Genomic DNA, 19,789 nt, shown 5'->3' with positions numbered 1-19,789 from the left:
GCCAAAGTTCTCTGGACAATTTCCTAACCACCAACTTCTCTTTGCCTACGGGAGCGTGTCTAGTAGAAAGAGCATTGACAGTCCCAGGTGTGAGTCCAGATTCTGCCATTTATTAGCAGTGCAACCTCAAGCAAGTTACTTAAGGTCTCTGTGTCTGAGCTTCCTCAACATTAGGAAGTGAGATAAAACCCTGCCTTGTCTCCTAAGGCTATTGGGATAGCTAAACAAGAAAACAAATATGAAAGAACTTTGTTTTTGGAAAGGCACTTCCAACTGTAAAATGTTGGTCTTGATCAGAAGTGAAGAGAGAGGTCATATGGCATTACATGTAACCTTGGGTGTTATATTTTCCTTTGCACCATCAGTTAGGTGAGTGGAAAGGTTTCACAACCCTCCATCTACACAGCAATCAAATTATGCTATCACAGAGCATGAGATGGCAGTTAATGTTAATGTTGTTCAGATTCTGATTTGACAGAATCAAACAGCACCAAGAACCATTAAAAAAAAAAGTTGACTGTAGGAGTCCCTAGAAGCTCTTCATATTACTCACCTATAAAGGAATGATCCATTAGCGTTTATGGCTGAAAATTACATAATAGTGCAAATAGTGCAAATAATAGTGCAAAATAAACAATGTTTTTTAGTTGCCATCTCTATATTTGAGGAAGAGAACATCTATTTTTGAATCATTTATTCTGTTGTCCTCTGAAATATGGCAATATATTTTTAAAAATTAAATTGTCTTTGTCTACTTCTTGACCCCAAAGAAGTTGCTGTCATTTCAGATTCTGTCATTTCAGATTCAGCACTACACTTGGAAAACAGACAGTAGAATTTTAAAGTCAGTTAATTATTCCTCCTTATGAAGGCTAATTCAATAAATGACCCAATTGTTGATTAAGTGTCATCACTTTTTTTTTTAATATAAAAGCACTTGGAAAGTATGAACTGCTTTACAAATATAAGGGATGATGTAGGGTGTTAATTGGCATCTTCAGGAAATATTTTCTGTTGATTCATCATGCACTTGTTGAAATAGGAGGACACAAGAACAAAATAAGTCTGCAAGGTCATTCCTCTGATTTTGTAGTATCTGTGGTTTTCAGTCACTAATTTAAATGCATTCCTGGATAATGTTATTTATTGCTCACTCAGTCCAAAGCTACTCTCCTTGCTCTGTCCAATGTAGGAAAACACCTTCTGAAACTGCAAAAAGAGAGCCACACTTTTCTCTAATCCTTTAATAGAGGGTGCAAGAGACAAAATCAGGCCTCGAGGGTAGACTCTCCTTCATAATAAAAGTTCATATGAGAAGTCAGTAAAGTAGACTCTGTGGGAACACAGACCACTTGGATTTGAGTCCCAGCTCCACCACTTGCTTGATGTGTCCCTCTGGGGGAAATTCTGTACCTGTCAGTGGGGATGATAACGATGATTTTCTCTATAAGAAAGTTGTGAGGACTAAATGAGATAATATATTTTAAAAAGATCACTTACTTAGCAGGACTTCCCCAGTGGTTCAGTGATTACAACTCTGCCTTCCAATGAAGGGGATGTGGATTTGATCCCTGGTCGGGAAACTATCTATACCACATGCCTCAGAACACAGCCAAAAAAAAAAAAAAAATCACTTAGCAAAGTACCTGACTCATAAGTGCTCAATGAATTAGCAGGAGGAGAAACAGCAGCAGCACTAGTTGTAGTATTTGACCTTTCGTTCACAGAATAGAAAATTGAACAGATATTTTACAAAACCAAGATTTTTTCAAAGGGTCAAGAAGTTTGGAACTGCAATAGAAACTGTGTAATCTTCCCTTCTGTCCTTTGTACCTAGGTGTACCTTCTCAGAGAGCCATGCAAATACCTGTAGATGAGTTTGATGGCCTGTAGCAAGCATATGCTCCAGAGATGGCTCTTAATCTGCTGTGACCTTCACAGAATGTTTTATCTGCCTAATGCTGATATGAAAAGCTCTATCTAGATCACTTAAAGCATGTTTACGATAGTCATTGAATGGTGCCCCAAATCCTTCATTTTCTTTCTACTTTCAAGACTGTGGAGCTAAGGTTGGGATGTAGTATGAGTTTCATACATCTGTGAATTTGAGATGTAGAGATTTTAGATCATCTTCCAACTTTGAAATCAGGAGGTAAAGAGCAGCTCATTCAGTGGATGGCCATTCTGCGTGGGTCAATTTCACACAAAAAATTTAATATGAAAGTACATAAGTAGGAAGACATAGTTTATCTAGGTCAACACGAAGGATATTACTCTCCCAAGACAAAAGAAAGGCCCCCGGGTAAGTGGAAAATCAAAAGGAAAGAAGTTATGAGGCTGATATATTCATAATAAGAAAGACAGCAGTGTCCTAAGATTTTTGAAGCAAGCTTAGTCTGTGGGTTGCTCTGTCTTTGTCTTTTTTATCAAAATATTCAAGTTCCAAAGCATGTCAATCAGTTTGAAAAATTCAAATGTGTAAAAACCCAAATTTAACAAAATTATAAACGGAGAGAAGCTTTACAGTAAAATTCTCCACAGAGTTCCTTTAAATATCAATCATTTCCCTTCTCCAAATTCATTCAAACTCTTTTTTTTTTTTTTTTACTGCACTTTACATCTCCTAGGTAAAATCACAATCGGGGTAGAATAAGCTACTACCCAAGATATTTGCTTTATTGCTCCCTCCAAAGTGAACACGTGGTTGTTTACATAAGAAGTGGAAAACAGCAGGCCAACATCTTCAACTCCAGCACATCCAAATTCTGCTGAAATGTCTGCACACAAGCAAAGAGCCAGAGTTGTCAGAGCCCTTAAAATAAAAGTCAAGTACCGTGCTCAATGCTATATCGAAAACATAATTTATCCCATAAATAAAACTCCCTCAGCAGTGTCCTCTTTCCACACAAAGGACAATGGCATGTTAGCTCTTATTAAAACTATTAAGCACCAGAGGGAAAGCATCTTCAAAATTCAGGGAGAGTCACAAGATGCAAAGCTTGCAAACTACTTTTGAACCACTCAGTCTTACACACATTTTGCCTGGCAGGCGCCATGACCTGAAATAAACCTGAAACTCTCCAAGATGCAGAAATATTTGATTGGCAAATTCAGTGGTGAGCATCTAGGGCTTATATGGCCAACACCTTGGGCTGCGTCCCAATGCGAGCCTATTGGCCTATCTTTCAGACTTTATCTTTAAAAGTAGACTTATTCTCTATTAACTGTGGGAGGCGAAAGTACCTGAATCAGTGCCAACCCATCTTTATTAAATGGAAACACAATTCAAGGAGAAAGTTCTATTGGCTGTCATCAGGAGTGTCATCCTTTCATGCAAAAGTTAGTATATTTGCAAAAGTGAACACGTGAAGTTATAAAACAAGGGTCCCCAACATCCAAGATCTAATGCCTGATGATCTGAGGTAGAGCTGATGTAATAATAATAGAAATAAATGCACAATAAATGTAATGTGCTTGAATCATACAGAAACCATCCGCCTCCCTGCAGTCCATGGAAAAATTGTTTTCCATGAAAGCAGTCCCCGGTGCCAAAATGACTGGGGACGACTGGTATAATACACTTAGAAAGAGGGCGCACCTGCTGAGAGATGTTTTTCTTGAGATGCATAAGCCAACTATGTGTTCATTTGGTCCACCTCAGAATATATTCCCATTCCAAATCAAGGGGAAAAGGATTCTGAAGGAACAATCGCAATTTCTGACAAGGATACAGTAAGACAGAATATAAAAGATATTTAGTAGTAAATGCCCAATGTATTATTATTTACAAGTAAAATCTAACCACACAGAAAATATTTTCATGGGCCCACTTTCTGAACCATTCAGTACAGAACTGTGTCTTCAAAAGATGTATGGGAGAGTAGAATGATCCACTATGAAATCATCCTCAAAAATCACAAGAGTGAGAAGCTTTTCAACAACAAGGGCATCAACGTGGCAGTTCCAGAGAGTCAGAGAAACTCTGGTTAAAGTCAGCCACAACCAACTTCATTAAAGTCCACACACAGTGGGTTTATTTTATGTAGATATTTTCTGGACATGGCAGTTTCACAGGTCAATAGATAAACCAAGGATGCTAGTGACTAATAAATTCTCTCAGTACCAGAGTCTTTGCTAGTTCTGGTTCAATTTTACTAGTTTTCTATGACCAGTGTCCTGCAGTGGATATTGCTCTTCCTCTGTCCTTGTATATGGGTCAATGCTGTGAATATCACTAAAGATCCAGTCAGAAAAACAGAAAGCACATTAGTCATTTTAACAGAAAGAAATTGAATAGAGGGAATGGGCTGCACAGGCATTAGGGTGTTGCAAAACAAGAGAGAGAATACCTGCAGGAAGCAGCCACCACCTCTAGGGCTGTGGAAACACAGGAAGGGGTTGAAATTGTCAGAAGCAAGAGTGCTACATGCGTGCGTGCTGAGTCATTTCAGTCATGTCTGCCTCTTTGTGACCCCGTGGGTTGTAGCCCACCAAGCTCCTTTCTCCATGGGATTCTCCAGGCAAGAATACTGAGAGAGGGGGAGGATTTGATCCATTGAAGTGGTACCTACTCCTCTGAGAAGAGGATGCCACTGCTTTGGGCTGCTTCGGGTCCCTCTGAGGGAGTGTGATGAGGCTGATGTGAGTATGGAGAAGAGCTGGAAAGTGCAGCCAGTTACTGCCGCTCAGGAGGAAGGGCTACAGTTACAGCGACACTGACAGGAACATAAAACAAGCAGGAAGGAAGGAGTCCCTTCTCCCTCCTCTAGCCTCCCAGAATCCCTTTAGCTCCCACATTGGCAAGATCCATCAAAAAAACCAGCAGGGGAAAAAAAAAAAAGAAATGCAGTTTGCAGAGTCCCAACCCCAGTATCACAGAGCAGTGCCTTTAAAGGGGTGAGGCTGGAGCTGCAAGCTGATAGCTCACTAACTAGCACACTGTGCAGTGAGGTGTTAGATTTCCATGTCGTTGTTCCTGCTGGAGTCACTCAGATGTGGCTACGGTTTGGAGGAAACATTAATTAGAGTGGACTGTTTGCCACAGAGGATTTCATCATTGCTGTGAATCCATAAGAAGCTGTTATGGGGAGACCTCAACCAGAGCTGCTCAATGTGTTTGCGAGAGTGACTGACTCCCCTCTTGTTGAAGCTCGGGTCATCACTATTTTTTGCTTTTGTTCAGGCTCAAGTCTGTAGCCTGTCTGCTTCCTTAAATGATTCTGTACACGTGGTAAGCGGTCAGGTGGCCAGTCTCCAGAGTTCTGGAAGCATGAGCCTGAGCTGGGCCATCTGTTGAGGACGTGCTGTTTTGTATTACACACAGGGAAGTGGTAGGCAAAACCCGGAAGCGCACTGGAGGCCTAATGAAAATAAGACCAGTTAAATCTTCCCTCTAAATGTTCATTAGGCCATCTGTTCTTATTAGTGTCCTTATCATTTGGAAACATTACTGAGTGAAGATGAGACACAATCTGTGGAATTCTAGTTTAACTTGAAATGAACTTTTGAGTAGAGCAATCATGACTTATGATATTTCTCTTCCCCTTTAGAACTCTGCCCACTTCTAAACATCGCCATGGTGAAATTTTTTAATAGTTCCTTCCTGAAATATTACACCGGAAAGCAGGGTTAGCAGTAGCTACAGAAATGAAAACATAATCTCTGAGTGGCTGATCAATGAAATCAGGCCATTTCATAAAAGCCATGCAGTCATACTTCTGGCCTGTAAATTGCTTTAGGTGCCAAAGGGAATTGGAAGCTTGGTCTATCCTGTTGAGCCAATACTATAATATTAACAACGTGCAACAGACACATTTCTGCAAGTGCTCAACAGGAAGAAATGCTACAGAATGATTCCAGGGGCTTCTTCAAAGTCAGGCAGGCAAAGCCTTGGCTCTCAGGAGGACGTAAGCCCTACCTCCACTGTATGAAGACCCATGGTGGTCTCCTTACTCTAAATTCTCTCCGAATGCATGGTCTCATTACCTAGTCTCACAAGGGATTTCATGTTACCTTGGACTGTTCTCTGGTTGTCTCCCCTTCAATATATGTATCTCCCACAGTGCTGAAAATATTGTGGGAATTTAAGATGAAAAGGTGAAAGCGTTAGCCGCTCAGTCGTGTCCAACTCTTTGTAACCCCATGGACTGTAGCCCGCCAGGCTCCTCTATCCATGGGATTTCCCGGGCAAGAATACTGGAGTAGATAGCCATTCCCTTCTCCAGGGAATCTTCCCAACCCAGGGATTGAACCCAGGTCTCATGCACTGCAGGCAGATTCTTTACCATCTGAGCTACCAGGGAATTTAAGATACATGAAGGGAATTCCCTGACAATCCAGTGGTTAAGACTTTGCCTTCCAGTGTGAACTGGCTTCCAATGTCAGTATGATCCCTGGTGGAGGAGCTAAGATCCCACATGCCTCACAGTCAAAACACCAAAGCATAAAACAGAAGCCATGTTGTAATAGATTCAATAAAGCCTTTAAAAGTGGTCCATATCCCAAAAAGTGATTTTTTATAACAACAACAACAAAAGAAATACATATAAAATTGAATTAAAATAGAAACACACACACACACACAAAAAGTAAAGCTTTCACGTTCCTCTCCCCACTCACAGAAGTGCCGAAGGGGTTAAGTTCTTTGACTTTAATGATAAAACCCAAGAAACAGAGAGATACAAATAGTAAATTGGCAAGTAGCATCATGTACAATATGTTCTTGTTACAATAACAATCAAATTTACAAACAAATTAGCTGTGGAGTCTGAAGGACATTCTGTAGTTTTCACACTGGGCCTTCATCTCCTGCTGATAGATGACTTTGACTGTAAATTGAAAACTGGAAGTGGTTAAACATTTTGTGTATTCACAAGTGCCATTTCTAAAATTGAGGCTTCAGAGAGGAGATGCAAGAAAGGGTGACGGAAACTCAGAGCAATTATGCCTGTTATTAAGATGAGGTAGTGGCAATTACACAGCAGACTCATACAGAGTCTGTACGTGCTGATTGCTCTGAGGGAGCCTCTAAGAACAAACTTTTATAGCACCCATCAGGCCTTGGGTCTCTAGAGGAAGGAGAGATTTTTCAGCCACTCTGTCAGTGTGCTTTTGGACTGAGCTCATGGCCACAGGAACCATCTTGGAAGGGATATGTACTTTTTTCTTAATAAGTGTGAATGAAACTCTTACATAACAGAGTGGCTTCATTCACTGTTTCCTATTCTCAAGCTCTTTGGTGTCAGGACCCCTTGACCCTTCTAAAAATTGTTGGAGACTTCAAAGAGCTTTTCTCTGTGTGGGTTTTATCTATTAATATTTACCTTATTAGAAATTAAAAGTGTGAATTTTTTAAATGTAAAGCTATAGTATCCTCAGGCACCTTCCAGAAAACTCCACTGTATACTCATAAGAAAGTACAAAAAGCAAATAGTATTAAGAACAGTTTTGACCTCACAGACCTCCTTAGAAGACTCTCAGGGATCCTCGAAGTCTATGGACCAAAATAGAAATATTTCCTCAATTCTAAGACACCATGTATTCTAAGATATGGCATCAATTTGATAACTTTAGGTAGAGAGGAGAGATACTCCATTAAATGTATGTGTTGATTATAAGACACAACCTCATTTCAGAAAACTTAAAATTTAAGATTGAGGGAATACGGCCATTCCCATTAACCTCAGTAGGTCTCTGGAAACCCAGATTCACTGACTCAAACATGTTGATGAAAATTGGTTTTTCTTAGAGTTTATTTGTGTTTTACAATTTCTAAAATGCTTTCATGGACTGAAAATGTTACAGTCAATGAGGCACTAATGTTTTCCTTCAACAAGCATTTGCCAGGTGTAATACCAAATACTGGAAATGCAAATATGAATGAGCCCTCATTCCTGTGCTTGATGACTCACAGCCCTAATAGAAGACAAAGGAAGGCAAATAAGTATTTTTGGTATAATGGAGAAGCGCTGGATCTGAATGAGTCACAGAACTGGAGGAACAGCTTGAAGTACCCAAAGACAGAGCTCTGGGTACTCAGGAAGGCTTGAGGTTAATCACTAAGTTAGTCATCCTCATAACAAAGGGCTGCCCTAGTGGACTTTGGCACCAGTGTCAGCCACTTTCGGGCATTAATTTATGTCAACTTAATTTAATTTTGCAAACACTGGTGATCTATCACAGAGATGTAAACCTAGAAATTTGCTAGACCGGTTTGACCGGTAGCACCAGACACAAACAAAGCCTAACAGAGCATTTTCTTGGTTGTGATTGGATTCAGCTGAGAACAGAATGTCACACACACCCCCGTTCCCCCCACACACAAACACAACAGTGACATAAGCAAGATAGCAGCCAGACTTGATCTACAGTCTAGGACTGGGTGGTAGTTCCATGAGGTCATCTGGGACCCAGGCTCCCATAATTCTGCCCTGCCATCCTGGTGCATGCCTTTCATTTTCGTGGCCACCTCATGGTCTAAGACATCTGCTAAAATTACCACCACTTATATCCATATTGCATGCTGGAAGAAAGGGCAAAAGGGGCTCATTCTGGTTGGGTCAGCTCTTCTTAAGCAGCATCAACTTAAAAGTGTGGCTACTTTCACACCTTGTCTTACATCTTATTGCCTTGAACTTAATCACATGGCTACAGATAATTGCAAATAAGGCTAGGATGTCTTCTGTTCTGGACAGCAGTGTGCCCAAATTTTAAGATTAGAGATATACTACTAAGGAGGAAGGGCTTCCCTGGTGGCTCAGCGGTAAAGAATCCACCATCAATGCAGGAGCCACAGGAGACTCAGGTTCGATCCCTGGGTCAGAAAGATCCCCTGGAGGAAGAAAATGGCAACCTACTCCAGTATTCTTGCCTGGAGAATCCCATGGACAGAGGAGCCTGGTGGGCTACAGTCCATAGGGTCGCAAAGAGTTGAACATGACTAAAGAGACTTAGCATACACTCATGCACTAAGGAGGAAATAGTGAAATAATGGTAGGGTAGCCCTAGAACTGGTAGTCTCTGCCACAGCATCTTAGTAACCACAAATTCAACACTTTGTTTTGACCCTGATCCTGTCTAAGCTTCTTCAAATGTGTAAAAGCCATCTAGAGAAAGTTTGGTTTGGGCAGTTGGACAGCACATGCTATGTTTCAGAGTGATGGCTCCTGTTGATCTTCCTTTTAAAATGTGGAAATTGGGACTTCCCTGGTGGTCCATTGTTTAAGACACAGCTCTCCCAATGCAGGGGGCCCAGGTTCCATCCCTGATCAGGGAACTAGATTCCACATGCCAAAACTAAGATCAAAGATCCCATGTGCTGCAGCTAAGACCTGGCACAGCCAAATAAGTAAATTGAAAAAATAATTAATAGATAAAAAGTGGAAATTATTACAATATAAACTATACCAGGTCTGCTTTGGGATTGTTTTGTTTGTTTTGCTTCGCTTTGTTTCCTCAACTTCCAAAATGTTCTTGAAACATTGGGGTAGATGTGATTTAATCTATAGGTTCTGCAGCAAAGTGATTCTAAAGATCAGTCCAGCTGTAACTCTTGATTAGATTAATCCTGGCTATGCATCTGCCATGAGTAATGTGACTTAAGTGTCAGTTTTTCTGATTAGGCAGCCATGGACACAGACCATGCTGAGACATCTGACCAAAGGTTGAGGGGTTCCTCAAACTCTCCAGCCATTATTCAGAGAAACACAAGAATGTGAATATGAGATAATGGAAAATAATTTGCCAGTTGACAAGTCCATGTAGACTTGGTGTATTTCATCTTCTAATAATTTCCACTTTTTAAAAGCAAGATCAATAAGGGCCATCACTCTCAAAGGTGTCATCGTGCCTTCCAATTGCAGAAAGCCAAACTTTCTCCAGACGGTTTTTTCCCTCTTTTATAAATTTGAAGAAGCTCAGACAGTATCAGTGTCAAGAAATGAGAAGGCCATTTGAAAACTGACAAAAAGTGATGCTAACAATCTGGAGTTGTCAGCTTTTAGAAGCATGGGGAAATCTAACATGGAGCTGGCAGCACACCTGGCAGCGAGCATCACGTCCCATCACTGCATCTTCCCCAGGGTTGGCGTGCTACAGAAATGATAATCATACGCTTCCTGGAAATTCCTGCTGAAGAGGCCTCAGAGATCAGAAGCAAACAGTCATTTTTTAAATGAGCCATAAGGCTGGATATGTATGAAAGGCCGGAGATGAGAAGTGTCCTGTTTAGGATAGGGAGACAGGGCCATTTGGGAAACAGCTGGTTTCTTCAGCACAGTTGAACTTGGGGGAAAGAAGTTATTAGCACTTGGTAGCAATGGCAAAATATAGTAACAGTCATGATATGTTTCTTAGGCTCTTCCATGAAAGTTAATTTTGTAAAATAATGGAATGGAACAGAAGTAGTCTACTTCTCTATGTCACTAACATCCTATACCTATTGGAGAATGAAGGAAATGAAGTCAGCCAAAGATTGTCAGCTTCATGAGGGCAGGGTCTAGTCTGTCTTGGTTCAAACTGGCTCCCTAGTGCCTGGCATAATGCCTAAAATGGGATAGAGAGCTATTTGGGGCAAAAGAAAGGAAACTATATAAGTAGCATGTTCTATACTTGGAACTGTACCAAGAGTACTGTTACAAATAACAGTAGGGAATTCCAAGTAATAAGCTAAAATATTAGCCATGAAACTGGCTGACAAATATATGTGAAATAATATATCCCAATATAAGCCAAATATTTCTTGGAGGATGCATGGCTTAAAAGGATTCCCAAGCAATGGAATAAATGGACAAGGAGGAAATGGTTGGTGACAGAAAAGCAACAGAAACCTTGAAAGAGCATGACGAAGTGACTGCACTTAAGAGTTTATGAGAGAGATTTCCCTGATGGTCCAGTAATTAAGACTCCATGCTTTCAATGCAGAGGGTGCAGGTTTGATCCCTGGTCAGGGAACTAAGATATCCCACATGCCCCATGGTGAAGCAAAAAAAAAAAAAAAAAGACAAAGAGAGAAACTTCATGAGATAGCCAAGGAAGACAACATTGTGATAATTTTAACAGGAATGTGAAGAAGTACAGGTGTGTTCCATGATAAAAAGTAGCCTTTTACAGAGCTCTTTCTGTGTATCAGGCAGTGAGCTTAGTGCTTTATGTAGATTTTTTGGTATAGTTTCTATAAGTTTTTGAGAAGATATTACTCTCCCCAATTTCTAGATGACGAAACTGAAGCTCAGACAGGTTACCTGATTTGCTCCAGGGTCACAGAGCTAGCAAATAACAGAGAGAATTTTGAACCTGGGAAATCTTAACTCCAAAACCTGAGCTCCTAACCACTTCCTTCTACCACATCTGAGCCTTTTTCTAGGGAGAGAGTATATAGCTTCAATTAGTTTCTCAAAGGGCTTTGTAAATACAAAAAAAGTATGAGATACAGTAAAGCCAACTCTAAGCACCATGAGGGCAGGGACTGTGCCTGAATCAGCACTCAGATATTTGTGAGGGGGTTGGGTGGATGGGGACTTCCCTGGTGGCTTAGACAATAAAGTGTCTGCCTACAATGCAGGAGACCCGGGTTCAATCCCTGGATTGGGAAGATCTCCTGGAGAAGGAAATGGTAACCCACTCTAGTATTCTTGCCTGGAAAATCCCATAGACGGAGAAGCTTGGTAGGCTACAGTCCATGGGGTCTCAAAGAGTCAGAGACGACTGAGCAACTTCACTTTCATTTTGGGTGGATAGATGACTGCATTAACGTGTGAGTGTACTGGTGAGCATCTGGCCTCTAAATTGGTTCTCATTCATCAACCTGCCCCTTGAACTGCAGCCTAAGTGATCTCTCTAAAGCCCTAGTCTGACCATGTGAACCCTCGACTTAAAAGATGGTCGTTGATACCTCAACACCCACAGTTCAAATCTAAAGTCCTTAGCATACACAGTCCTTCATGCTTAGTGCGGTGGTTCTAAACAAGGGACAGTTTGCCTCTTGGGGGACATTTGTTAATATCTGGAGACATTTTGGTTATCACAAGTCAGGGGAAGGTGTTAGTTGCATTTAGTGAATAAAGACCAGAGACGCTGCTAAATATCTTATACAGGACAGGACAGCCCCCACAACAAAGAATTATCTGGCCGCAAAAGACAATAGTGCCCCAGTGGAGAGACTTAAAATTAGTCCTTGGAAACATGTGAACTTCATTTGCTACTACTACCTACCCTATTTTATGTTCCAGCAATCTCAGGCTGTGGCGAATGCCCCACCCCTGTATGGTTTTGTGCTTTTTCTCGGTACCTTTGCTTCATCCTTCAAGATGTTTATAAAATATTTATTTGGCTGCACCAGATATTAGTTGTGGCACATGGGATCTTCAATCTTTATTGCAGCATGTGGCATCTTTAGCACAAGGGATCTAGTTCCCTAACCAGGGATCAAACCCAGGCCCCCTGCCTTGGGAGCTCAGAGTCTTAGCCACTGGACCGTCAGGGAGGTCCCATCCTTTAAGACTAAGTTTACATTCTCTTCTATTAATAGCAGTATTGCCCCAAACTTCCTCCTATGTGTTCACATGTCACCCTAGGCATGTGTTTTTTGTGGCAATTAACCACATCATATTGACATGACCTGTTTCTGTATCTGCCTTCTGTCGCTTGAACTGTGAACTAATCAAGGGCGGGGACCTTTTTTATTTACCTTTATAATAGTGCTTGACACAGAGCAGGCACCCACAAAGCCTTGAACTGAAAGAAAGCAAATAAGAAAGAGGAAGATAAATCACTCAATTGCTAGTGAGCTTTGACCTTCTCAGCAAAAAAAAAAAAAAAAAAAAGATTGAAATCAACCTTTAGAGTAAAGGGAAGGCCAGCTTGATGAGAAGAACATGAAGAAACATGTCCATTCTTCTAGGTGAGAAATCAGACAGCAGAAAGGCTAAGAGCCGACATCTGAAAATGGGGATATTGATAGTTTCTTTCTCAAGTGATTACTCTAAGCATATAAAGTAATAATCCATGTAAAGAGCCTGACACATAGGAAGCACTCAATAAACAGTAGGTACTTTTATTAAAGGCTCAGGTGAGTGGGCCTGTAATTTTATAGATGTTATTGATTAGGACCAGTTCAAAGGAAGGGGCAGCACCTATTTATATTTAAAAAGTAGGTCAATTTAAAGAAAAATATTAAGTCTGTAGTAGTGCAAGTAGTGGACGGCTAAGGCAAAATTCATGAAGCTGTGATGTGCACAAGTGAGGTCTGGGAAGCAGAGCTGAAAGGAAACTATATTGTATGGTAACTGGACTAGATCCCTAAAGGTTTGTGACTTTGAAACCATTTTTCATGTTAACACCATTTCCTGTCCCTTACTTTGTCCAGACCCTGGGCTGAGTATCTTACATCCCCATCTCAATCAATCCACACAATCTCTCTAAAGGGTAGGTAGACGGTCAGTAGCTTCTTTTTCTTGTGGCAGATGAAGAAACCAAAGACTCATAGGAGATACCTCATTTGCCAGGATTACACGCTAATATGCCTGGAGAATCCTCAGGATTCTGGTGGGCTACAGTCCATAGGGTCACAAAAAGTCAGACACGACTGAGCAACTGAGCATGCACACTAATATGGGAAAGAACCGGCCTTGAAACTGTTAAGGAGAGCCCCAGTTAACTAATTATGGTCTGTGTCTACAGTGTGGGATGAAGTTCATAACTGAGGAATTTTCTAGTTTGGTCTAATCGCTGGCTCATATTCAGATATTGCTGTTACACATGGATTTTCCCCTTTAAGAGCCTGCTGCTTTATAAACTACCACTTAGGTCAAACTTAACTTGCTCTTTAAGCCAACCATGGGACTGACTGACCTGAGAGCCAAGTGCCTTCAAGGCAAATTTTCAGTTAGCAGAGGAAGACGTGGTGTTGTCAAGGCTTGACATCCAGACCAAGGGCTCCTTTCTGCTCAGGGTTATTTCTCAGGGAAGGTTGTTGGGAGATGGGTATATTCCACCAGCTGGCGGCTACACCAGTGACCTTTACTGCTAGTTTAGCTTAAATACATTTTGACATTTCAAACAAATTAATGTATTTTTACAAGGTGGGGCAAGGACCACAAATTAGGCCAAATGGTTTGCCTGCAGGCCGGGTCACAGTGCAAAAATCCCAAAACCTCACGGCTGTCCCTTCAGCTCTTTCTGCTGCTAACACCCCCAAAGAAATGTTTCTTTCTGTCCACTTGGACAAATGCCAACAGCCCTCAGGGGTGAACCTTAGCCCCACCTCAGTGGTGTGTAATTCTTGGGTTTCTCTGCAACTAAAAGATGCTATTTCTGACTGCCGGAGTCAGTGCAAAGACTCCATCCTCTACGTTAGCTTGTATGTTGTGGAAATGCCTTGGTACCAGTTCCTTGAAAAATTACCCGGAAATGGGAGTATTTAACATGAGAAAGATATAAAAGGAACTAGCAACCTAAGAGAGGTGAAAAGGTTCAGTTTCTGAAAACACAGGCCCCAGACTACTAAGTAGCCACACATCTTTCATCTGAGGAGATTTCAGAGACTAGCTGCCCAGCCAAATCAAATGGGAATTAAAGGGATTCTGTGTAGCTGGTACAGAAAGTGTCTCAGAAGCACAAACGCCACTTTAGTCACAGGAAACTGCCAGAGGGAGACTTATTTGATGGAACAGAAAACAAACAGAGGAGCTGGTGTATTTTTGAGGCGACATTAAACCTAATAAACATGACACCAATACTGTTGACTTAAATCAGATGGGGCGAGTTGGAGAATTTAACAGCTCATCTTCCAACTACCAGCCTTTATCTCAGAGGCGGCCTTGACAGCGGAGAACAGAATCCAAACCATGTCCTTCTCTGACATCTGCCAGGTGTGTGCTGTCCCCGGCCTCTGCCCTGGCCTCAGCTCTCGGAGTGGGGATAATTAGAACGTCATTTCTGCCAGCTTTGTTTTCTCTGGGTCACTGACTTCAGACTTGATCCAAATAGGAGTGTTGGACTGAAATAAATTCCTCTTCCTCAGCTAACCCCAGCTTATTTCCTGGGGGACCATGCTCTATAGGCCCAGTGCATGCAAACAGCTTCTGTACCAGCCCGATGGTGTATACGGAGGTCCAGAGTGAGGGCCCATAGCAGAAGTGCACCGTCTCACTGTTCTCCCTCTTAGTTGACAGGGCATTGACATGCAAGGGCCTCAGACAGAAGTGCGGAGGAACACATCACAGCAAACTGCTCTGGGAGCTGTTAAGGCTGGTGTTTAATGTTTATCCAATGGCCTCAGTCTGAAAGGCTCTGTAGAACATGCATAACACAAGCTCAGCTTTATACTCCATTAGCATTCAAATTCCTAGCTGCCCAGAGGCATATGGTACTGACCAGAGAAGGCCAGCCCATGTCGAGACTGAGGGCACGTAGAGACAGGAGGACAGGTTGAGGCTTCTGGGTGTCTAGGGGAGACACTCAGACACAGAGGGCAGAGAGCCCCAGGTGGTGCACGAGGGGAGGTCAGAGACAACCTTTGTCTTCTTTACAGTGTCACCAGTTGCCCTCCATTAAGAGACAGGATTAGAGGGAGATTTATCTCAGACTGGCCTTTGTCCACTTCATTACTGAGTGGAAGGCCTCTTCCAACTGGGAAATAGTGGGCCTCAGAATGCAATGACGGCCCATATCTTGTTTTCAGACTTTCAGATTCAATGAGAAAAACAAAGCTTACCTTGGGCTTTCACTCAAGGCAGAAAGAAGAGCAGCTACATCACTGCTACTATCTTGGCCAGGAATGGGGCCCACTCTTCTGCCTTGGTCTAGCCATAAGACAAGAGAAATAAAGTACAGAATAAGTGAGTGGTGGAGTTGAGAGTGCACATAACGTAACGTCGTTCTCTGAGAAGTGCCCAGTGGTGAACAACAGCTGGTGGGGTAATGTCAGGGTAGGCACTGGGCTGACTCCTGTGTCGAAAAAGGAACTAGAGTAGATCTGTGTTTCCTTGCCTATGTGTCCCCAGTGCCCAGCACACCAGACCTCCCCACACACACACACTCACACACACACACTCACACACACACCCACACACCAGTCCTTTTGCTTCTAACTCCAGTGCCCAGCACACCAGACCACCCCACACACACACACACTCAAACACACACACACACTCACTCACACACTCACACACACATCCACACACCAGTCCTTTTGCTTCTAACTCCAGTGCCCAGCACACCAGACCACCCACACTCACACACACACGCTCACACACACACACACACTCACACACACACACACACACCCCAGTCCTTTTGCTCTTATCTCCTTGATGTGTCTCAGGCTCCTGCAGTGGCCCAGGTGAGGGATGACGGTGGCCTGAATTAGGTTGGCAACAGCGGGAATGGGGAGAAGTAGATGAATTTGAGATGTAGTAAGGAGACCATGCTCTGAAAAGGGTCTTTCTGGAATTATAGGGAGAAAATAATTCACAGTATTTTGGAAATCCATAAATGGTAAATGTGTTTACCAGAACATTTAATCAACTGTCCTTCCCAGCTTTGCCAGATAACACCAACATTGCTGGAATTCAAGAGTCGGGGCTGTTGCAGGGGGTGGGAGACCAATAAGCCAATTTTTCTTTCAAGATAAAACTGCCCCAGAAAGATATTGTAACTTAATGGTGTGTGTTCTGTTCTTTTTGCAGGTGCGATTAGAGTGGCCAACAGACCTTGCAGTCAATCCCATGGACAATTCATTGTATGTCTTGGATAACAATATTGTGCTGCAAATTTCTGAGAACCAGCGAGTGCGGATCATTGCAGGGCGCCCCATTCACTGCCAGGTGCCAGGCATCGATCATTTCTTGGTCAGCAAGGTAGCAATTCACTCCACTCTAGAGTCAGCAAGGGCCATCAGCGTCTCCCACAGCGGGCTGCTCTTCATTGCTGAAACAGATGAGAGGAAAGTAAACCGCATTCAGCAAGTTACCACCAATGGGGAGATCTCCATCATAGCTGGGGCCCCCACTGACTGTGACTGCAAAATTGATCCCAACTGTGACTGTTTTTCAGGTATGACCTTTTAAGCAATTCACCAGCTCCCCTTCTCTGTTTGCAAAAGAAAAATGGGCATCGGAAAGTCAAAAAAAGAACAAAAGTGGTCCTTGTAAACACTGGTATGAGGCAGTGGAGAAAGCAATGGATTGACGGTCAGACAGCCTAGTATCTGGCCTTGGCTCTGCAACTGAGTCACTGAGTGACCCTAGGAAAGCCATAAAACCTCTTCATGACTCATTCCACCTGCTAAGTAGAGTGATCACATGTCTCAGTTACAGCACCTCACTGTTTTGAAGATAAACTAGTATAGTAAAAGTTTGGGTGCTCAAGAAGTTAGGACCACTATCCAAATGTGAGGTTCCCATATTTTTTGTACTTTAGAGAAAGGATAGCTAGGTAAAACCTACAGTTACTGATTTGGGTAAGGAAAAAATTACTTCTACTAAGTGACTGATTTCCAGATTAATAATGTGAGCTGCTTGAAACCCAAAGGGACTAGGAACAGACTGCTTTGGGGGTTCATGGACAAAATTAAATCTCACAATGAAAAATAAAATAAATCTCACAATGGAGGGTTCTCAAGACATCAGCCTTCTACTTACGTTGTTTTTTTTTTAATCCAAAATTTTTTCATAACCAATACTGCCCTTTACTTCCAATTGATAAGGAGGTGGGGAGAAGAAAAAGCCTTTGCACCAAAACACAGGAGTGGATATTTCAAATAGTAAACAGTCCTGTAAATGTCAATAGATGCATTTATTGCTGGAATGTGGAAATCCCTCCATGCTACATGCAGCCCTATTAAACCGCTCATCCGGGCCCAAATGGTTCTTTTAACCTTTGTCTTTCCTTGGGACAGAGGAATCAGGAGTGAGCAACTTGGTCGATAGGACTTTTAATCGATATTTCCAGTGCTTTCCTGGACAATTAGTTTTATAGTTATTTTGCTAATTGGTATCTTTCTTTCAAGGCAAAACTGGAATATTTATTCTGGTTATCAAATTTGATGTTCTGAGTCATTGTTGCACTTACAGACTTAGTGTACTTTGACAATGTGACAATGAGAATTAACAGAAGAAAGGTTCTCTGGGCAGAGAAGGAATGGAAAGCCCTGACATAGATCCTACGAGCATGGACAGGCATAAGTCTCATGGATTTCCAGCCAAATTTGGGGTGGCTGTTATTATTTGCTGTTTTTGTATACAGCAAAACAATAGATACGGAACAGCAGGATTGAAGATTTCACAAAATTGGTGTTCACTGAGATCATTGCATCTTCTGTTCATCTTCAGTGGTGCTGACTCAAAAATTGTGAATAATGGACTTCAAATATCCAATTGGGGCACATGGAGAATGTTGGTTCACTGATTGTTCCCTTTAAAATGATTCTTGGGAGGGGGGTAAATTCTTTTTTTTTTCTTTTTTTAATTTTTAATTGGGGGAAAATTGCTTTACAATGTTGTATAAAATGATTCTTTTTTTAAAAAAATGATTCTTGATATATAGCCATTTTTTGTATTTGGTATGTTTCTAAAATGCTGTGACGACAGCTATTAAAATCAGGGTCTTCCTTCCACAGGCGATGGTGGCTATGCCAAAGATGCCAAGATGAAAGCCCCTTCCTCCTTAGCAGTGTCACCTGATGGTACTCTCTACGTGGCAGACCTTGGGAATGTTCGAATTCGTACCATTAGCAGGAACCAAGCCCATTTAAACGACATGAATCTTTATGAGATTGCCTCACCTGCTGATCAGGAACTCTATCAGTTCACCGTCAACGGAACCCACCTGCACACCTTGAACTTGATAACGAGAGACTATGTGTATAATTTCACCTACAATGCTGAAGGCGACTTGGGTGCTATTACCAGCAGCAATGGCAACTCCGTGCATATTCGCCGAGACGCAAGCGGAATGCCCCTTTGGCTGGTGGTGCCCGGTGGGCAGGTCTACTGGCTGACCATAAGCAGCAACGGAGTCCTGAAAAGAGTGTCAGCTCAAGGCTACAATCTGGCCTTGATGACCTATCCAGGGAACACGGGGCTCCTGGCTACCAAAAGTAACGAAAATGGATGGACAACCGTTTATGAGTAAGTTTCTAATTCTCAACATGGGCTCTTTTAGGTTTCTATTTGAAATTGTATTACAGTGGGAAAATGACTTAGTAATTGCTGGGTGTTGCATGCTATTTTCTCCTAACAACCACAATTAAAAAAAATAAAAAGTCAAGGAGAAAATTTTAACCCAACTCCTAGGGTTCAAACCTATGTCTCCAGAGCACTTTTGCAGAGCATAATAATAAAAACATAGGCTGAATGAAGAATCAAGTGTGGCACTGCAGGAGACAGGAATGAGGTGGAAGTCCATGTACTCAGAAAAATTTACAGCATTGCTGGGAAAACAAGAGAAATTTTCATTTAAATAACAAAACTAGAAAGTAGTTCTAAAGTAGCAAAGAAACAGTGTAGTTTAACTGGTATTTATTGATCCCTGTGGGGTTTAATGAATGAATGAATGAATGCGTGCCCAGCCCAGTCCAGCCCAACTCAGTGTAAAATTGCTGTGGGAGTTAGGAACAGTGGGCCATGAAAGCTTGTGTGAAGTGATGTGGGACAAATGCTCAAACTGGAGAGGCTGCTTCTGGGAAAAGTGGAGTCAAAACTCCAGTACAGGCTTGCACCTCCCCCCCATCCCCCACCCAGTTTCCCCACATAAGGCAGACTCCAGCACATTTGGGTATTCACAGACCAGG

General features: G+C 42.0%; 1 protein-coding gene across 1 annotated transcript in view; it reads left to right on the top strand.

The window, feature by feature from the left end:
• The window catches only part of TENM1 (teneurin transmembrane protein 1), an 887,850-nt gene that overhangs the window by 829,480 nt on the left and 38,581 nt on the right, over positions 1-19,789 (top strand). Inside the window, exons 27-28 of the mRNA XM_061137497.1 lie at positions 16,686-17,052; positions 18,617-19,127. Of these exons, the coding sequence (XP_060993480.1) occupies positions 16,686-17,052; positions 18,617-19,127 (878 nt within the window). The remainder of the gene's footprint in view (positions 1-16,685; positions 17,053-18,616; positions 19,128-19,789) is intronic.

The sequence above is a fragment of the Dama dama genome, chromosome X (genome assembly GCF_033118175.1).
Source record: "Dama dama isolate Ldn47 chromosome X, ASM3311817v1, whole genome shotgun sequence".
Lineage (NCBI taxonomy): Eukaryota > Metazoa > Chordata > Mammalia > Artiodactyla > Cervidae > Dama > Dama dama.
This window is presented reverse-complemented; position numbering and strand designations above follow the sequence as displayed.